The 18,768-nt window shown below is 38.1% G+C and overlaps 2 protein-coding genes across 2 annotated transcripts; both read left to right on the top strand.

Annotated features, from left to right (window-relative positions):
- Positions 1-5,965: 5,965 nt before the first annotated feature.
- Positions 5,966-6,661, top strand: LOC117635233 (agamous-like MADS-box protein AGL82). The gene has a single exon (XM_034369586.1). The coding sequence runs from the start codon at positions 5,966-5,968 to the stop codon at positions 6,659-6,661; it is 696 nt and encodes a 231-aa protein (XP_034225477.1).
- Positions 6,662-9,497: 2,836 nt separating this feature from the next.
- LOC117635234 lies at positions 9,498-10,136 on the top strand. Its single transcript, XM_034369587.1, has one exon. It carries the CDS (start codon positions 9,498-9,500, stop codon positions 10,134-10,136), a length of 639 nt encoding a protein of 212 aa, XP_034225478.1.
- Positions 10,137-18,768: the final 8,632 nt, after the last annotated feature.

An 18,768-nucleotide genomic window follows, 5' to 3' on the forward strand; every position in this document is an offset into this window, starting at 1 on the left:
CCTGCAAGGTATGCAATAACTCGCTTGTGCTTCTTCTTCAATGCTATATGTGCAAAGACTGTTGATGTTTCCAAGCTAGATAAGTTGGAAGAAGATGTAGTAGTTACTCTGTGTTTGCTTGAGAAGTACTTTCCCCCTTCATTCTTTGATATCATGGTTCATCTAGTAGTACATCTTGTCAGAGAAGTTCGTCTATGTGGGCCAGTATATTTTAGGTGGATGTATCCGCTTGAAAGATATATGAAAGTGCTGAAGGGGTATGTTCAGAATCGTACTCGTCCCGAAGGTTGCATTGCTGAGCGGTATATAGCTGAAGAAGCGGTAGAGTTTTGTACTCAGCATTTATCTGATGTTAGTACAGTTGGAGTGCCTTCAAGCCAAAAGATGGGAGTTTCAAAGCCATTATCAGGTTGCACAGTGAGCGTAGTTGATCATGACCTGTTGAATCAAGCACATCTATATGTCTTGGAGAATACGGAGGAAGTCCTACCTTATATCGAGTACGATGAGTTTTATTCTTTAAGTTTCCATTTTAAATTATTTCTTATGTTTATCTTATATATTTGGGACCGTAATGCTTGAATTTTTCGTGTCATGTAGGCAACATATGATCCACATCAAGACTGCTTATCCAAAATTTAGAAAGAGAACAAAGTGGCTGCAGGATAAGCACAATAGCACTTTCATTCAATGGCTACGCTTCAAGGTATATGTTGTTGAATAACATATTTCTCTTTTAATTTTCTTCTTATTTCTATGTTAGATTGAATTAAGATTTGATTAATTTGCAGGTTCAAAGTGAACTTGAGGAAGACAATAATGGCGTATCAGAAAATTTAAGGTGGCTAGCAGTTGGTCCAAACATGGCAGTGCCATTATATAGGAGCTATCTTATTAAAGGTATTAAATTCAATATCAAGGCACAAGATGATGTGCGGACAACTCAAAATAGTGGAGTTTATTTACTTGCACAAACCATGCAAGTTGCTAGTGCCAAGGATAAAAACCCAATTCTCTCAAATATGGGTTTCTATGGTGTCATTCAAGAAATTTGGGACCTTGACTACCAAAAGTTTACAATCCCAGCCTTTAGGTGTGATTGGATAGATAGTTCTGGTCTTGTAGTCGACGAACTTGGATTTACCCTTGTAGATTTGAGTAAAATTGGACATAGGAATGACCAATTTGTTTTGGCTTCTCAAGTCAAACAAATATTTTTTTGTTGACGACCCGATGCATCGTGGTTGGTCGGTAGTTTTATCAATGCCTAATAGAGAATATAATGATGTTATTGGTGATGAAGTCTTAGGTGATGTGATAATTGAGTGTGAGCCATTTACTAGAGGGATGCCAAATGTTGACACATTTGATGAACTGGTGGGTGAGTTAGGTGGTCAAAATATTCGAGATGGGTGTGAAGATATATGGATTGAATGATGCTTATGTAATTGGCAGTGTATGACATTCATTTTATAATATATTGTAATGTGATTTCTTCACTTTCATTATACAGGTTTTGGCCACAAAACAATCAGTGCAAAAAATACTGGATCCAGATTAAATCATTATATTCTGCATAAAAAACAACGTCTGTTCAAATAAAAAACGACGTTATGGTTAACCATTTATTCAGCATATTTACCGACGTCTTAAAGCAACGTAACAATGAAGAACCACGACGCTATTGTGAAGCAATTATCCAGGATATCACGTCGGGGAAGGATTAAGAACAGCCATGTAATCAAAAATAACACGACTCCAATCCCATAATACCGACGTCTAAAAATGAGATTAAATATCTGAACATTAATTTAGAACCGACGTGGTTTATTAAATGCGTCGTAAATAATGACGTTGTTTAGAAGTTCAACGTCGTCTACATTAATAAGTGCGTCGTGAGTAATGAATACATATAAATACAACGTCGACTATATAAATGCCACCGACGTTGTTTCGCATTTCAACGTCAACAACATAAATACATACGTCGTAAATAATGACACAGACAGCTATATCTTCGTCATCTTTTTTAGACCAATCGAAGTGGAAAACTTATTTCACGACGGTCTTTTGTAAATAAGAGACGTAGTAGTTTTCAATAACGTCGTCTTCTCATGTATTTAAAGGCGTAGTAGTTTTCAATAAGAGACAGAGTAGTTTTCAATAACGTCGTGAAAATTATATTTAACGGCGTAATGTTTTAAATATCGTCGTTGTATGCCTATCTTGCGGCCTTTTTCTTCTAATATGTCATATTTTTCCTTTTTAACGACGTTGATTTGTTTGTGTTGGTCGTCTATTCTCATCCTCGACTATTTTTAAAAACTTATGCAGACTAAACACGTCTTTTTTTATTTTTTTTCGACGTTGTTTTATTTAACAACGTCTAATTTATCGTCGTTGTTGTTTCTGAAAATAGGACGTATAAATTTTGTAATACGACTCTCATATATTCGTAACCGGCGTTGTTTGTTTTTTTCAACGTCTAATATATAAATACATACGTCGTAAACAATGACACTGACAACTATTTCCACGTCATGTTTTATAAAAAAATCGAAGTGGAAAATGTATTATACGACGGCTGTTTTTATATATGCGACGTAGTAGGAATCAATAACGTCGTCTTCTAATTTTCTTAAAGACGTCCTTTTTTTTGTTGTCGTGAAAATTATATTTAACGGCGTATTATTTTAATTTTCGTCGTTGTATGTCTATTTTGCGACCTTGTTCTGTTAATATGTGTCATATTTTTCCTTTCTAACGACGGTTTTTTTCGAGAGTTTGTCGTCTATTCTCAAATTATTGGAGCAAATAGCTAAGAACACCGCACTAAGGATTGAGAGAGAGATGAAGCGGACATGGCACGACATGAAGCATTTGCAATTCAACAGCAGCAGGCACAAGAAAAAGACATGGATGATAGAGAGATGAAAATCATGGCCATGGATACGAGCCATATGTCTCCCTCGTGTACAAATTTTCCACTGCATCACAGAATCTCACCAAGCACTCTAGGATAATTGATTTTTCCATCCTTGCAATCTCATCCACCTGCTCTGCATATACCATAAGCAAGCATCCGCAAAGCAGCTGTAAGTTTTTGCTCCGAGAGAAGACCCAAAACTCCAACAACATCATACTTTTGAATGAAGTATGTGTCGTAATTACAAATATCATGCATGATTTTTTGGAACAAATGTGGCTTCATTCTATATCTCTTTCGAAACTTAGAAACAGGATATAACGAATTTGGGATAAAGTAATCTTCCAAGAGATTCTTACCCCGAGACTCCTTACGTCTGTTCACATTCGGGGCACGACGGCGGTGTTGCCTTGATTGATTAAGCATACACACCGATGCTACAAGCATTTCTTCCTCTTCTTCATCGGCCTCCCGATCTTCATCAGCACGTCTTTGCCGGATTTCTTCCTCTTCTTTCTGTTGCCTCTCCAACACCCTCCTCAAGTTTGACATTGAGAGTAGAATGTGTTTTGTAAAATCTGAGAAATGAAGGAATAGATAAGAGATGGTGTAAGAGGTATGAGTTGATGATATAGTTTTATAGAGGGAGTCAGAAGATAGAGATGACACGTGGCACAATTTTAGAGGGTGAAAATCTTATATGAAATATGAAATTATAATTTTTTAAAAATATATGAAAATCTTATCTGACATGGGACACGTGGCATAATTTTAGAGGGTGAAAATCTTATTTGAAATCTGAGATTATAATTTTTTTTTTTAATGAATATCCGAAAATTTTATCTGGAATAAGACACATGGCAACCGAGATTCTCAACCGAATATCTTTTTTGAAAAATAATGGACACGTGGCAACCAAAAATCTTATCCGAAAATTTAATTACAAAAGATTATCAAAATTAATGTTTTAAAGTATAAAAAAATAGGAAATAAAGTACAATGAATATTAATTGCCTTAGCTTTAGCCTTTTTAGTGTGGAACCACAAATGGTAAGGCTGCCACTATTCACGTGAATAGTGGCAGCCCTTGCCTTACCCTTACCCTTGCCTTAGCCCTTTAGAGTGGAGATGCACTAACACACTAAGTCCGCCTCGTGGGGAAAAATCCGTTTGTCCCATCAGAAGTGTAAATCCTGACAAAGGAAAAGAGTCCCATTGGAAAGTCCCCCTCCTCGAGGAAAAGTCCCATCAGAAAAAGTCCCTTTGTCCCGTCGGAATAAGTCCCTCTCCTTCAGAAGCAAAGAAAACAATCGGATTGTCTTTGTTCCCCACCAAGGGCAAAGAAAACAACAAATGTTCCTTCGGAGGCAAACTGGACCCGGAAGAGGAGAGCCTCTACTATCTCTTTGGGTGGGATGGGCCGCAAATAAGTGTCTGCAAATGTCTGCAAATAAGTGTCGCAAGAGTGAACGGCTAAGCCCTAGGAATGAAGGTAGATGTGGTGGAATAGAACGACGTGTTAATCAATAATTATATTCGGAAATATACTGATATAATCACGTTTCACAAATTGTATTCTGAAATGATCACGTTACAAATCTTATTCTGATATAATTACTTTGGGACTTGAAATTACATAATTGCCCTCCATATAAAAGTATATCTATTGTGGAGCTATTGGCCATTGATTGCTGACTGAAAACTTCTGACCTCTCTCTCTCTGCGTTCTCTCTTCCTCTCTCAGCGTTTTATCTCTCCACCATCGCTCCATGACCACCACCACTCTGTTTCTCCCACTCTCGCGAAACCCATCTCTGTGTCAATTGAGGCACTTCGTCATATCCATAGAGCAAAATCAATCAGACCAATAGAAGTTTCATCCAAGCATGAAGTAATTCACAGTTAAAATACAGAAATTTCCAATCTCTCTAATTACTAAACTTCACAAAATCAGTCACAGGTCAGTGAAATTATCCTTCTCAAATGAAAACCATACAAAAAGACAAACCAGTCACTAACAAATACAAAACCCACCTTAGAATCACTCATTTGGCGCTCAGAACCGAATTGGAAATCCCAGAAACACAAAAAGAAAAGCATGAATTTTGTTTGTGAGAGGATTGAGAATGAGGAGGAAGTATGTGAAAAAAGTCGGAACTGAAACCAAGAATTAGGGTTTTTTGAGGCCCTGAAGGAGCAGAGGAGAAGAGAAAGAAGTCGATTGAAGACATGAAAAGAGAGGGAACTGAGAGATTGTTGAAGGGAGAGAGCATTTAACGAAGAAACTCTCTCTTTCACCTTCAAGAATCCCCTCAACAAACCCTAACATTGACTGCAGAGAGAGAACGAGAGAGTGCTACTTATGTTTTTGCGACAGAGGGAGAAAGAGAGTGGTGGTGGTCGATGAGAAAAATCGCTGTGAGAGGAAGAGAGAACCATAAGAGAGAGCTGAGACAGAGAGAGAAGTCAGAAGCGTTAGGTCGGCTCCACAATAGATATGTTTTTATATGGAGGGCAATTAGGTAATTTCACGTCCCCAAGTGATTATATCTGAATAGGATTTGTAACGTGATCATTTCAGAATACAAGTTGTGAAACGTGATTATATCAGTATATTTCCCAATTATATTTTGGGTTTTCCTCATTAAATATGGAAACTACCTTTCTATAAATATTAAAAATTAAATAAAAACCCAGAAAAATTCCCATTTGAATTGAGTTTCCTTAACCGCCTCCTCCTTCCTTCTCTATAAAACTCAATCACAACCTCGACCTTCTCTCTCATATTAAGATCTCCGAAAAACCCAAGTCACAGGTACTTTATTCAACTTGAACAATCCAAGTTATGTTTTTTTTTTTTTTGCCCTAGTTTTCGTTTTCTTTTTTCTGTTTTTTCAAACCAAAGTTTTGGAACAAAGCTTCTAGTTGTTCTCAGTCTCTAGATCCAATTAGATCTCTGCTATATATTATTTTCCTGGGTTCTTCTAATCTAAACATCAAAATTTTTGTCTCTCTATGTTTTGTGGAATTATAGAAGATATGGTGGCCCCTCGAAGAAGCAGCTTAGAACTCATACCTAATGAGGGCACTCGGAAGATGACCTTTCGGAAGCGAAAGAAGAGTATATATAAAAAGGCCGACGAGCTTTCGAAGCTTTGTGGTATTGATGTTTGCTTGATCGTCTACGAAGCCGATCAAAAGAAGGGGAGGGCAGTTCAACCGGAGACGTGGCCGCGAGATCCAACTCAATTCAAACGCATTCTCAACAAGTACAAGGATTCTAAGGATACGTCCACGCCCGGATTGAAGAGAAACTTTGATATGTCCGATTTTTATGAGGACAAGAAAGATCACGTGGATGAGGATGACAAAAAGTTTCAAAATTTAGGGAAGAAGATTTTTGAGGGGGAATACCCGACAAACTTTCAAAATTTAGGGAAGAAGATTTTTGAGGAGGAGTACCCGACATGGGACGATCGAATAGATGATTTTTCGCAGGACGAATTGACTGAGCTCATTGCTTCACTCGAATCCAAGATACAAGTTGCAACCAAGAAGATTGATTGTATGGAAAGATATATGGGGTTTGCTAAGAAACAAAATCAAAGTTTGGTCCGGGAAGAGATTAATCATGATGAGCAGCCCTATCAAGTCCCTGCTTTGATGTCTCTTCCATCACTTGTGCCAATGTTGCCAAGTGCATGGGTTTCAAGCTCAGAATCGGAGAAGAGCTAATGATGACAACTTGACAACCTTGGTGTATATCTAATCCTTTGTAATCGAATTTCTAGTAATGTTTAGTTTGATTTTGATGTACCTTTTGGCTAGGGATGATATAGCCCTATATTCTGTTCTGATTACATTTGGACCTTTGCGCTTCTGTTTTTATTGAAATCATTTTGTGAGGTTTTCAATATGTGTGTTTCTTTCAATTGTCTGTTTCTGGGTTTGAATTCTTTTGTGAGTTAGCTTTGATATTTTAAGCAAGAAATTGATGTGGGTTAGTTCAGCAACAAACTATATGGGTTTGGATTGGATGATATCATATCTAACTTTGTCTTCTGCTTATTTTATAGTTAATGATCATTTATGGAGTGTCCATTTCCTTCAAAAATGGAGTAGTAGAAAGCTGGAGGGCTTTAGCATTAATAGGTGATTAACTGTTAGGAGGTTTTCATGTGATGTTAGGAGATTAATTAATAGGTCATATGTAAGCAATGCAATGAAAAAGCTATAAAATCTGACTTAACTAATAGGTCATATGTAAGTTATTTGCTCGATTCACAAGTCCTTTGTTCCAGAAAGCAACACACACCTGCATACAATGATGAAACAATAGCAGCAGGTAGATTTTTTCTCAACGATCTAAATATCGACATTATACTATTGAACAGAAGCTTCGTGAATCCATATCTCTTTGATTCATACTGCTCGTAAATGAAAAACAACGTGAAAGCGAACACCAGTGCTGCAAAATATTTCCAGAAAGATTGTTTTTAAAGAGACTGAAGAATGCTAAAGAACTAAATTTATGTGAAAGATTCAGGGAAAAAGCCAAACATACATGCTCATGCTTCACGCCTCAAGAAAATAATAATTTCCCATATGCTGGTATACATTACTCAACTTTCCTATTCAGATATCTCCAAAATCTGCTACATAGCCTCCATATACACTATGACAAAATGTAATTTCTTTGACACAAATAACAAACTATAAAGTAAGGACCACTTCGATACTTCAAATACCAAGACCATTCCAGCAAACCAAAATCACTCTGTTACAAAAATATGCTCAAAGGACATTATGGTCAGTAAATACAGGAGGAATGGATCTCTTTTAGCATTTTAGAGGTTACTCAAGCTCATAAGAATCAATACTTACATCTTCGGTGGTAGAATTCCATATCCATAAAGGCCAAATGAAACTAACAGCAGAAGCTTGGATACAGATGAGGCAAAAGTTCTTCCACAAAGGAAAAACGAGTAAAACTCTCAAAGCAAGGAAATAAGTAAAAGATTTCTTCTCATCACGCCACAGCAAAAATGTCTGCAACTGCAGGCAATACATTTCAAGGTCATTCTACAATCGCAATCAAACATTTTACGGTCGCAATCAGACAATATACAAACGCATATGATGGATCATGTTTGATCTGACGATGTGTTCTAAAATGCAAATCCTTCCTGGTGCTATACTTAGTGCGTTTGACGTTATACAAAACCCTGTTCATGAGCTTAAGTAAAGCTGTGGACTAAATTACATAGTACTTAGTATGGCACCATGCAAGAACAAACCAACATGATGCGTACCACTTGCACCAAAATCAGGCACAAGGACCTAGTCCTGTAGGTAATCGGCACTGACGAACCAGATTTTTATACCTTGAATTTTCATGATTTCCAATAAACAGTAACTATATGACAATACACTGTAATGGGCTTCATATCCAACAAAAATCACTAGAAATCATTTTCAAAACGAAAGGAATAGGAAGCAGCCTTCATTAAGCTTCTGCTATGTGCTAGAAGCAATCAAATATTGGGGCCTGACTAGCCAGCCAAGACAACTTCAAAAAAGTTGAGAAGGTTCAATTGGATATATAACAAAAAGGATGTTATCCATGTAAGACAGGTTTCAAGAGAGAAATGTTAAAATATCAACACCAGCTCAACACATTAATCAGCCAAGAAAAATAAAGCCCAACCAATGGAAGTTTGGTAACACTAGAACTAGATAATTATAGAAAAATCTGGAAAAGTGAAGAGAATACCACCGACTTAGTAACTGGATATTGTATCAGAATAATATAGCTAATTCTAGAAAGTTGCATAAGCGTGGCTGCAAATGAAGAAGCCAAGTCGGTGGGCTTGGACTATGTCGGCCAGGAATTTCTATATATGGGCATGAAGCCTTCATTTATGTAATCAAGAAGATAAAAGAAGAAGAACAAGCAATAAGCTATAGAGCTTAAGCTTGAGTAGTCTTTGTGAGGAGTGTGATTGTTCTAGAGTTTGTCTCTAGAAAGTGAGAAAGAGTGTTAGCTTTTAAAAATTGTGGGCTTTTTTTTTAGAGTTGTTTTGTTGTAATATTTTGTGAGTTTAATATAAGTAATTCATTTACTTGTTCAGTCTTCAACAATTAGATATTAGAGTTGTGTACTTTAATTTCTCAACAATTGGTGTTAGAGCGGGACGGTTAGGAACCGATTCTTCTAGAGGTTCCTTGAGTCGTGAAGAGTTCGTCTTTACAAGTTTGCATCTTTAGATCAAGCTTGTTCGGTCTACCAAAATTTTGCTGACACGATGGGTGATCTTCAAGTAGTTGGAGAAATCAAGAAGCTCAACAATAAAAATTACAACACGTGGGAGACATGTATGGAGTCTTATCTACAAGGTGAAGATCTTTGGGATGTCGTCGGCAGTAATGAAGTTACACAGCCGAAAGAGGACACCAATGGCACTTTGCGTAACTGGAAGATTAAAGCAAGTAAAGCTATGTTTGCTCTAAAGACCACAATTGAAGAAGAAATGTTAGAGCACATAAGAAAAGCCAAAACACCAAAAGAAGCATGAGACACATTTGCAACACTCTTTTCAAGGAGGAATGGCACAAGACTATAGCTTGCAGCACTTTTTCGAGGAGGAATGGCATAAGGCTACAGCTTCTAGAGAATGAGCTGTTATCTGTTGCACAATGCGACATGACGATTGCTCAGTATTTTCAAAAGGTAAAGTCGATATGCAGTGAAATTTCTAAATTAGATCCTACTTTTGCTATTGTGGATTCAAGGATAAAAAGAATAATTATCCATGGTCTGAGACTCGAATACCAAGACTTCGTTGCCGCTGTTCAGGGATGGCCGAGTCAACCATCACTTGTTGAGTTTGAAAATTTGCTTGCCTACCAAGAAGCTATGGCTAAGCAAATGAGAGGGGTCCCACCAAAAGGGGAGGAGGAAACGCTCTACACCAACAAAAGTAAAGGTAGCTTTAAGCAACACGTCGGTGGTGGATCTAAAAGAAATGGTGGCATGGTGAATGGTCATCAAGGAGAAGGAAGTTCTAGGCCAAGGGGAGCTCCAAAGTATCAAGACAACTGTGGTCAGTCCAAAAATAATAAAAGATTTGAGAGTAAATGCTACAACTGTGGAAAGAAAGGCCACATGGCGAAAGATTGTTTGCTCAAACAAAAGGCCCGCCAGGAGTAATATTGCTACTTCCAACCTAAAGGAGAAAAGTAAAGACGATTGCAATGCTGAAGCATCTCTCGCTATAGAGGAAGATGAGTTAGCTCTCACAGTAATGACGCATGAACAGATTGACTACAAGTAGGGGTGGGTATTTAAATTGGAAAACTGAAAAGCTGAGCTGAATTGGGCCACAAAAAGCGAGTTGACCCAAAACCAAATTGAACTGGACTGATTTGGCTTGCTTCCGGTTCTTATAGTGAAAAAACCAAACCAAACCAACTCTATATTTTTTTAATTAAAAAAAAATTATTTAAGCTTAATGCTAAATTTCTAAGCCCATAACTAATCTTCCCTAATTCCAACTCTAAATCACCTCTCTTTTCTAGGCCAAATCACCTCCATTTGTGAAATTAGGCCATTTGTGAATTTTTAAGCCCAAAAAATGAAATTTTAGTTGGATTTTGTTTATAAAAAAAATAAAAGAAAAAGGAAAAGACAAAACAAAATAGTAGCCTTTTTTGGAGCTACAATCGCTATTTACGGAATACCAAAAAAAGGCTTTGAGAGCGTCTTCCAGTTCCAATTCGAAGGATTTTGACCCACCTCTACACTTGTCTAGACTTGTGATCCTCAAAATGCTACCCCACCGGAAAAAATGGAAACTGAACTTATGGACAAACCAGACTGAACCAATTTTATAATTTTGTTGTTGTCAAAACTGAACCTTACCGGACCATATGAATAGAGTTGGTTCTGGTTCCAATTTGGAGTGAGAACTGGACTGTGCCCACCCTTAACTACAAGAATGGATGGATGGTCGACTCAGGCTGCTCAAATCATATGATGGTGATATACATAAGTTATAGAACCTTATTAAGTACAAGGGAAATCGTATAGCGGTGACAGCCAACAACTCAAGATTATCGATAATCCATATTGGTAAGACAGTAGTTGTACTCTGTTACAATCCTAACCATGTGCCGCTTCAAGAGGTCTACCATGTTTCGGGCATGAAGAAGAATTTGCTTTCGGGGTGCATCTGACATCGTTAGGTCACTGTCTTGTTCAGCCCAAGAGATGTGAAGGTGTATCAACAAAATTAAGCAGAGAATACAATGAAGTTGGGAGTTGCATATTCGAAGCCTGAGTTAACCATGGAAGGGAATGAGGAAGATGAAGTGATCATTTTTGAGCCAATAGTGGCTGAGAAGGGGCCTGATGTGGAAAACACTAGTTGGGCAGCCGATGAGGGCCTAGAGCATGGTAAAAATGCTTCTCCAGGTGATCTAAAGGTTAATGGCACTTATGTCGTAGTGAGCAATAGTTCTATCTCTCTATGATGAGGTTGTATGATGGAGCTAAGATTATTTTCTGAGTTGGTATGGTTAAATAACAAAAAAAATAAACACATCAGTGGATAGGTGAAAGAAGAGTAAGAAGGAGGAGAAATTTAGGGTTTGTGAGAATTGAAATTGTATATTCAATGATTATGAGATTGTACAGTTTTCTATATATATACACTTGAAATGGAAATATCTAGACTAAAGTTTGTTATAGGAAAGATGGAGATATTGACAAGTGTACAGTAGTGATGAAGCTTAGTTGTTTCCTCCTTTCTTTCTAGAACTTATTCCAGACACAAGTCTACTGTGCTCAATTCTATTCTTTGTTGTGTGCTCTTGATTTGTTGTTCTAAAAGACAGAGGCTGTATAAGAGTGATCTTTGTGTGTTCTTCGTTGCTCTATTTATCATCCCCCCTCAATTGAAGATTAGGGTGACGAGTAATGAGCTTGGATAGAAGAGCGAGGAAGCGTTTAGCAGGGAGGCCCTTTGTAAAAATATCAGCTATTTGTGAATGAGAAGGAAGATGTTGAATGGCAATGGCTTTGGAGGTCACTAAATTTCGGATAAAGTGATAGTCCACTTCAATGTGCTTTGTCTGGGAGTGAAAAATGGGGTTGGCAGCGAGTGCAACGGCTGAGATGTTGTCGCAGTGAAATAATGGTGGACTGTTCAAGAAGACATGGAGTTCTTTTAAAAGAAAACAGATCCACAAGTCATCAGCAGTTGTTGTAGCCAATGCGCGATATTCAGCTTTAGTTGATGAGGGAGCCATAATGGTTTGCTTTTTAGCAGACCAAGAGATGAGATTAGTACCGAGGAATATGTAGGACCCAGTAGTGGACTGACGATCATTAGGATTGCCAGCCCAATCCGCATCACAAAAGGCAGTGAGATGAGGCTTGCCTTTATGAATTGGTAGACCATAATCTGGAGTACCTTTGAGGTATTGAAGGATTCGCTTGACAGTAGTGAGGTGAGTTGTGGTAGGAGCATGGAGAAATTGACAGACTTGGTTGACTGAATATGAGATATCAGGGCGGGTCCAAGTTAAGTATTGAAGAGCACCAACAATATATCTGTAGGAAGTGGGATTGGAGAGAAGTTCACCAGAGTCTGAAGCCAATTTTGCTGTGGTTTCTGGTGATGGAAATGGTTTGGTGTCAAGCATGTCGGTTTTGGAAAGAAGATCAATGGTGTACTTTGTTTGGCTGAAAAAAAGGCCAGAGGCAGTTCTATGCACTTTGATACCCAAGAATTAGTGAAGAGCGCCTAAATCCTTGATTGCAAATTGAGAACCAAGTTGTGAGATCAACTAAGTATAATAAGAAGGGTTGTTGCCTGTGAGGACAATGTCATCAACATAAACAAGGATAACTATCGATCTTGAGGAAGAGAGAGGTGTTTGCAACAGATGTTTGAAAACCCAAGGAAAGCAGAGCATTGTGTAATTCTTCGTACTAGGCGCATGGGGCCCGTTTAAGACCATAGAGAGAATGATGTAATTTACAGATATAATTTGTCTTTTGTGGATCCTCGAACCCAGGTGGTTGTGTCATGAATACCTCCTCAATAAGATGGCCATGTAGAAAGGCGTTAGTAACATCAAGTTGGGAAATATGCCAATCATTCTGTATTGCAATTGATAATAGATGTTGAGGCCCAAAAAATCCAAGGCTGGGCCCAAATATATTTTCGGCCCAGTACAACACCAAGCGAAAAATCCTCATTTAAGCAACATGCCACGCTACAAGCTTAAGTGGGCCCAAGCCACGTGAATGCCTGGGGCTTGCTGAGTGGGTTGAGGTATGGATGGTTACGAGCATTCACGAGGCCCATTGATGGGCCAAGAAGTTGAAGTTTTAGGCTGCTTGGGAGCACCAAAACTCAGGCCTATTTCTTGAGCCCAAACATATGGGTAAGCATGAGAGAGAATGAGTGGCCCAATAGCTTAGGAAAATATCCAATGGCTTGCAAACACTTGGAAAAATCCCACATCAACCAAAATATCCAGCACCTTGATCAAATAGGTTGTTTACAGCAGCTTGAGCAAACTCACCAGCCGTTGGAAACAAGATACTAATAGCCAGCCCAGCATCATGGAAAATATCCAGCATATCTGTCAAAACCATCAAAACCAAGCAAACCCATGTGTTGATCACCTTTTGACTAGCACCCTTACCCATTCTTTCCTCTTCAAGCTTTGGTGGGAAAACAAGAAGCAAAAGTGGGTGGCTCCTCACCCACATGGAGAGGTCCAGCTGTGTGAAGATCTTGAAACTCCAAAAAGCTTCATGCCTACATGCTCAGGCTAGAGAAGTTTCACCAAACAAGATTAAATGGAAGAAAGTGAAAAATAGGGGGAGGGAAGCTTGAAAAAATTTAGGTTTTCAGTGCCTATAAAAGGAAGCACTTTCTACCCAGCAAACACATCTCAGATCTGATCTCAAAACTCACCTGCGTTGCTGCAAGCCTCCCAGCAACCAGGACAAATCATCGAAGGCAAGCATCCCCTATGGAACCCTTCAATTTCATGCTTTGTTCTTCCATCTTCTTCCTCTCTCTCTCAAAACCCACATCCAGAGAGAGCAAGCTTTATCTCTCACCTCAGAAACCTTTGCAATTTCGAGCCCCATCCTTCCATCTCCCTCATTTTTCCTTTTGGTAAACTGTTCCAAAGCTTGACAGAGTTTTCGTCGAGTTGCCGAAAACTACTCAACATACCCAATATACCCCCATCTCTCTCTCTCTCTCTCTCTCTCTCTCTCTCTCTTCAACCTTCTTAGAATCCCTTCCTCCTTCTTTGAACCTCTGTTTCTCATAGGAAATCACAGCTTTCTCTCTTCCATGCTAAACTCGTGAGTGCTCAGCTCTCATGCCAAGCTAAAAAATCTATCTGTAAGCTGTTGTTATTTTTGTTGGTAAAGGTAACCAAGGTGTTTCCTAATGCCCTACTATCCTTTTGAAGTATTCTTGGGGCTTGATCTTTGAACTCAGGCACAGGGGATAACTTCATCAATTCGCTCCTTACGGCAGCCCAGCCTATTTGTAGCTGCCGGAAGAAAAAAGCTCCTACAATAGGATACGGATGGTAATGAGTTTGGCAACGGGACTGAAGGTCTCAGTGTAGTCGATACCTTCAAGTTGATTGAAGCCCTTGGCAACAAGGCGAGCCTTATACCGTTCAATGGATCCATCCGAATGTTGTTTGATCCGAAAAACCCACTTGGAGCGAACTAGATTTTGAGTAGAGTGAGGAGGAACTAGTGTCCATGTGTGAGTCCGTTGTAAGGCAGTGAGCTCATCATGCATTGTTTGAAGCCAGCGAGGATCTTTTGTTGCTTGTTTATAAGTTGTAGGGATTGATGGAGTTAGAGAGGAAGCAAATAAAGCGAAGGGAAAAGGGTGTCTAGGTTTGGTGGGGGAGGAGGAGGTGGTGGTGGTGGTGGCGGCAAGGGTGAGTCATGTGTAGAGGATGTGGAAGGAATATAAGGAGAACTTGAGTGAGATGAAGATGTGGGTGAGGAAATTAGAGGAGAGGGAATTGGTGAATGAGATGGAAGAGTCTAGATTAAAGGAGGGAATGAAAGATAAGTTGGTGTGTAGTTTGGTGTGTAGGTGGGCTGTGGTGGTGAGGATGGGGAGGGTGAGATTGAGGCTTTCTATGTAAAAGGAAAAATATTTTCATCAAACACCACATGGCGAGAGGTATAAACCCGGCCGGAGACGAGATCAAGGCAACGATACCCTTTTTTATTGACACCATAGCCAAGGAAGACGCAAGCTTTGCTGCAGAATTCCAACTTGTTGGGAGAGTAAGGATGGAGCCATGGAACACAAGCACATCCATAGACTTTGAGAAAGGCGTAGTCTGGCTTGCAGTGAAATAACTTCTGGAGGGGACTTAGTTTCTGAAATGATGATGGTAAGCGATAAATGAGATAAACAGATGTTTGAGCAACCTCAACCCAGTATTTGATGGGCAGAGATGACTGCTCAAATAGGATTCGAGTGAGCTCAATTATATGGCAGTGTTTGCGTTCGGACATGCCATTTTGTTCGGGTGTATGTGGACATGTGAACTGTGGAACAATTCCATGACTGGTAAGAAATTGTCGAAATTGAATTCCTGTGTATTCACCTCCGTTGTCGCACCGCTATGCTTTGATTTTGAGGTCAAATTGTTTTTCAACTAATAATTTAAATTGCTGAAAAGCTGAGAGTGCCTGAGATTTATATTGAAGAGGAAATAACCAAGTGAAATGGGAGAAGTCATCAATGAAGATGATATAATATCTTTTGCCAGATACAGAGGATGCAGGAGCAGGGCCCCAAATGTCTGTGTGAATTAATTCTAATGGAAAAGAAGAACTACAGATGGATTTATTAAAGGACAACTTGTGACTTTTGCCTAATTGACAATCAACGGAGACACAGTTGGTGATGGATGAGCCTTGAAGTGGAAGAGAATGAGTGGAGAGAAGATGTTGCCGTGAGGTGGGAGGCTCTGATACCATGAAAGAAGAGTAAGAAGGAGGATAAATTTAGGGTTTGTAAGAATTGAAATTGTATATTCAATGATTATGAGATTGTACAGGAAAGATGGAGATATTGACAAGTGTATAGTAGTGATGAAGCTTAGCTGTTTCCTGCTTTCTTTCTAGAACTCATTCCAGGTACAAGTCTGCTGTGCTCAATTCTATTCTTTGTTGCGTGCTCTTGATTTGTTGTTTGTTGATGAATTGGTGGTAATCTCAATCCAAGGTTACTGGAAACATCACTTCATGTATATATTTTTATTAACTGTATTAATGATTGTGGATATTAGAGAACTTTTTTTCAACGTTAACTTAGTTTGGTGGAGCTGAAAATTATGCTCAAATCAAATGAGTTGAGGCTCATCATCTGATGATTGGGAAGATAATATACAGGTGGGGACTCAGAACCGACGCCAATCCATAAAGCTTGTTTTCCTGCTGCTGCTCATCAGGGGAAGGTTGGTTAAGGTTGTTGTGTATGGTTTTGGACAGGTTACTATTATATTCGGTTTGATTGTTTCATATGACAGGAGGTTTGATGGTTATTATAATTGTTCCATATGTCAGGACGTTGTTGGTGCTGTGGAAACAGGTTTTGGGAAGAAACAAGCCTTTGGTTTGCCCATTTTTGCAATGCTTGTTGGAGGAAGGAGAAAACACTATGAAGTATGAAAGCTCTGTTTTTGTAATCGAAAGTCAAGTACTTTCCTTAATAGTGGACAAATCATTTGAAAGAGGAATTGTAAAATCGAGTGCACATTTCAAAAAATTTATGATATGTTTACTCAGAATCAAAATGAGTAGGAATCAGAATAAAAGGGAATGGCAATGGGAAGTAATCAAAACAAGGCATTTCCACTAATCTGAATGAGGGGTTGCTTGAGAATGATTCCTATTCCATGTAAGTAAGCACAAAATTACAAATACTATATTAATCTGACTCAAACTGGATTTTTTTGTTTGAAACTTGGAATTCGGGTCTGACTTAATGATTATTTCTTTCTTCTTTTTCGGTCGAAACTTAATGATTAATTCTATAACATAGAAAGAGGTTGGTTTTCTTGTACAATGATTTTTAGTTATCGTTTTCATTTTCATTTTATGACTTAGATGAGGGGATTTTGAAGAATGTCTACTATCTTTGTTAGGTGGGCAGCAAACTCATGTTCCATGGAGTCTTTGTATGATATGGACCTCATATCGGGCATTGTACCAGTAATTTTGGACAATTCAAAAATGTGGTATAGGGTAGGGTGGTGGCAACATGCATGAAGTTGGGAGCTAGAGGAGCTACCCATGTGGAAGGAGTTACTCGTGTTGATCTCAGCGAGAACAGTAGTTTCTCAAATCTTTTACTCATAAACGGAACTGCAAGACCTCTAAAATGGTAAATTTGTATTTCATTTTCTTTTATTGTTAAAAGCTTTAAGATTGGCTTCTTTGGGATGGTAAAACCTACTTGTTTGTTTCAAGGTGTGGTTCTGAACATGCAAATTCGTTTTCTCATTTTCATTCTCTGAACATATTCTTTGAAAACATTCTCCAAAAAATTACCAAACAGGCCCTAAGTTAAGGTGAGATATTTGTTTACAGTATAACTCTAAATATAGGTTCCTAGTGCTATATCATCTTTGTTTTCACCTTTTATAGTGTTTACTTATTCTTATATTACTTGCTTAATTACATTTTCGCCATCTTAATCCTCTTATTATTTTATTCAAATATAATTAGAAATAATCACTTTAGTATTTAATAGATTAACTTGATCCCTGTTGAAACGATACTCTATTTACCACTATATTAATTTGAACAATATTGTCCACTTGCAATTAATCACATCAAATTTTAGCGTCATTGCCAGAGACTTAGTCTATTAATATTAGTGCGCTTTATTTTCTAGTTATACTTTAAATATTTAATTAGTTAAATTTTGATTTCAGGTACTTTTTGAGTTCAATTTAATGAACGTGAGAAGCTTCAGACCATGAACAACAAAAGCAATACAAAGGAGACAGCCCAGCTCACGAAAAAAAAAAAGGAGAAAAAGAAGAAGGAAAAAAAGAAGAAGGAAAAAGAGAAGAAGGAAATAGCAGTGTGTAAAAGAAAAAAGAAAGAAGGTTTGACGCAGCAACTCCAAGTCTACTACTAGGAGAACTCTTGGAATGCATAATTCCCATTTCCAGCGGCGGACCCAGGAATTTTTCAGTGGAGGTGTAATTTTTACTAATATAGAGAGAGCTAAATAACCCAAAAAAAAATTTATTAAAAAAAGAATAAACAAAATTGGAGTTTGCTCAAGAAAAAAAAAATGCATTCAACTTACTTTGGATTGGTGTTCTCAAGAAGGGAAAAAAAAAAAAAAAAAAAAAGGCAGGATTCTTGTGATGCACACACACTTTGATGAAATTGGGTGATGCTAAATTGGTCTTTTATAGAGAGAATTACCAATCATACTTAATTAAGAAATTCCCAAGACCCAATTGAATATAGAGAACTCACACAATTAAAACCCAATTAACTAAGAAAATAAAATCATTTGGAAAGAAAGCCCACAAAAAAGCCCACGTTAAAAGCATCAGTTTCCCTGTTTTTATTTTTTTTAAAAAAAAATTTAAAAATCCTGGTCCAAAACGACATCGTTTTGGCCAGATTATAAAAAATAAAAATATAAATAAAATAAAAAACAGCGCGTTTTAAAACAGCCTGGTCCAAAACGACGTCGTTTTGGCCAGCTTTCGTTAAAAAAAAAAACATGAGCACGCTGCACGCA

Source organism: Prunus dulcis, chromosome 7, assembly GCF_902201215.1.
Source record: "Prunus dulcis chromosome 7, ALMONDv2, whole genome shotgun sequence".
In the NCBI taxonomy this organism is placed as follows: domain Eukaryota; kingdom Viridiplantae; phylum Streptophyta; class Magnoliopsida; order Rosales; family Rosaceae; genus Prunus; species Prunus dulcis.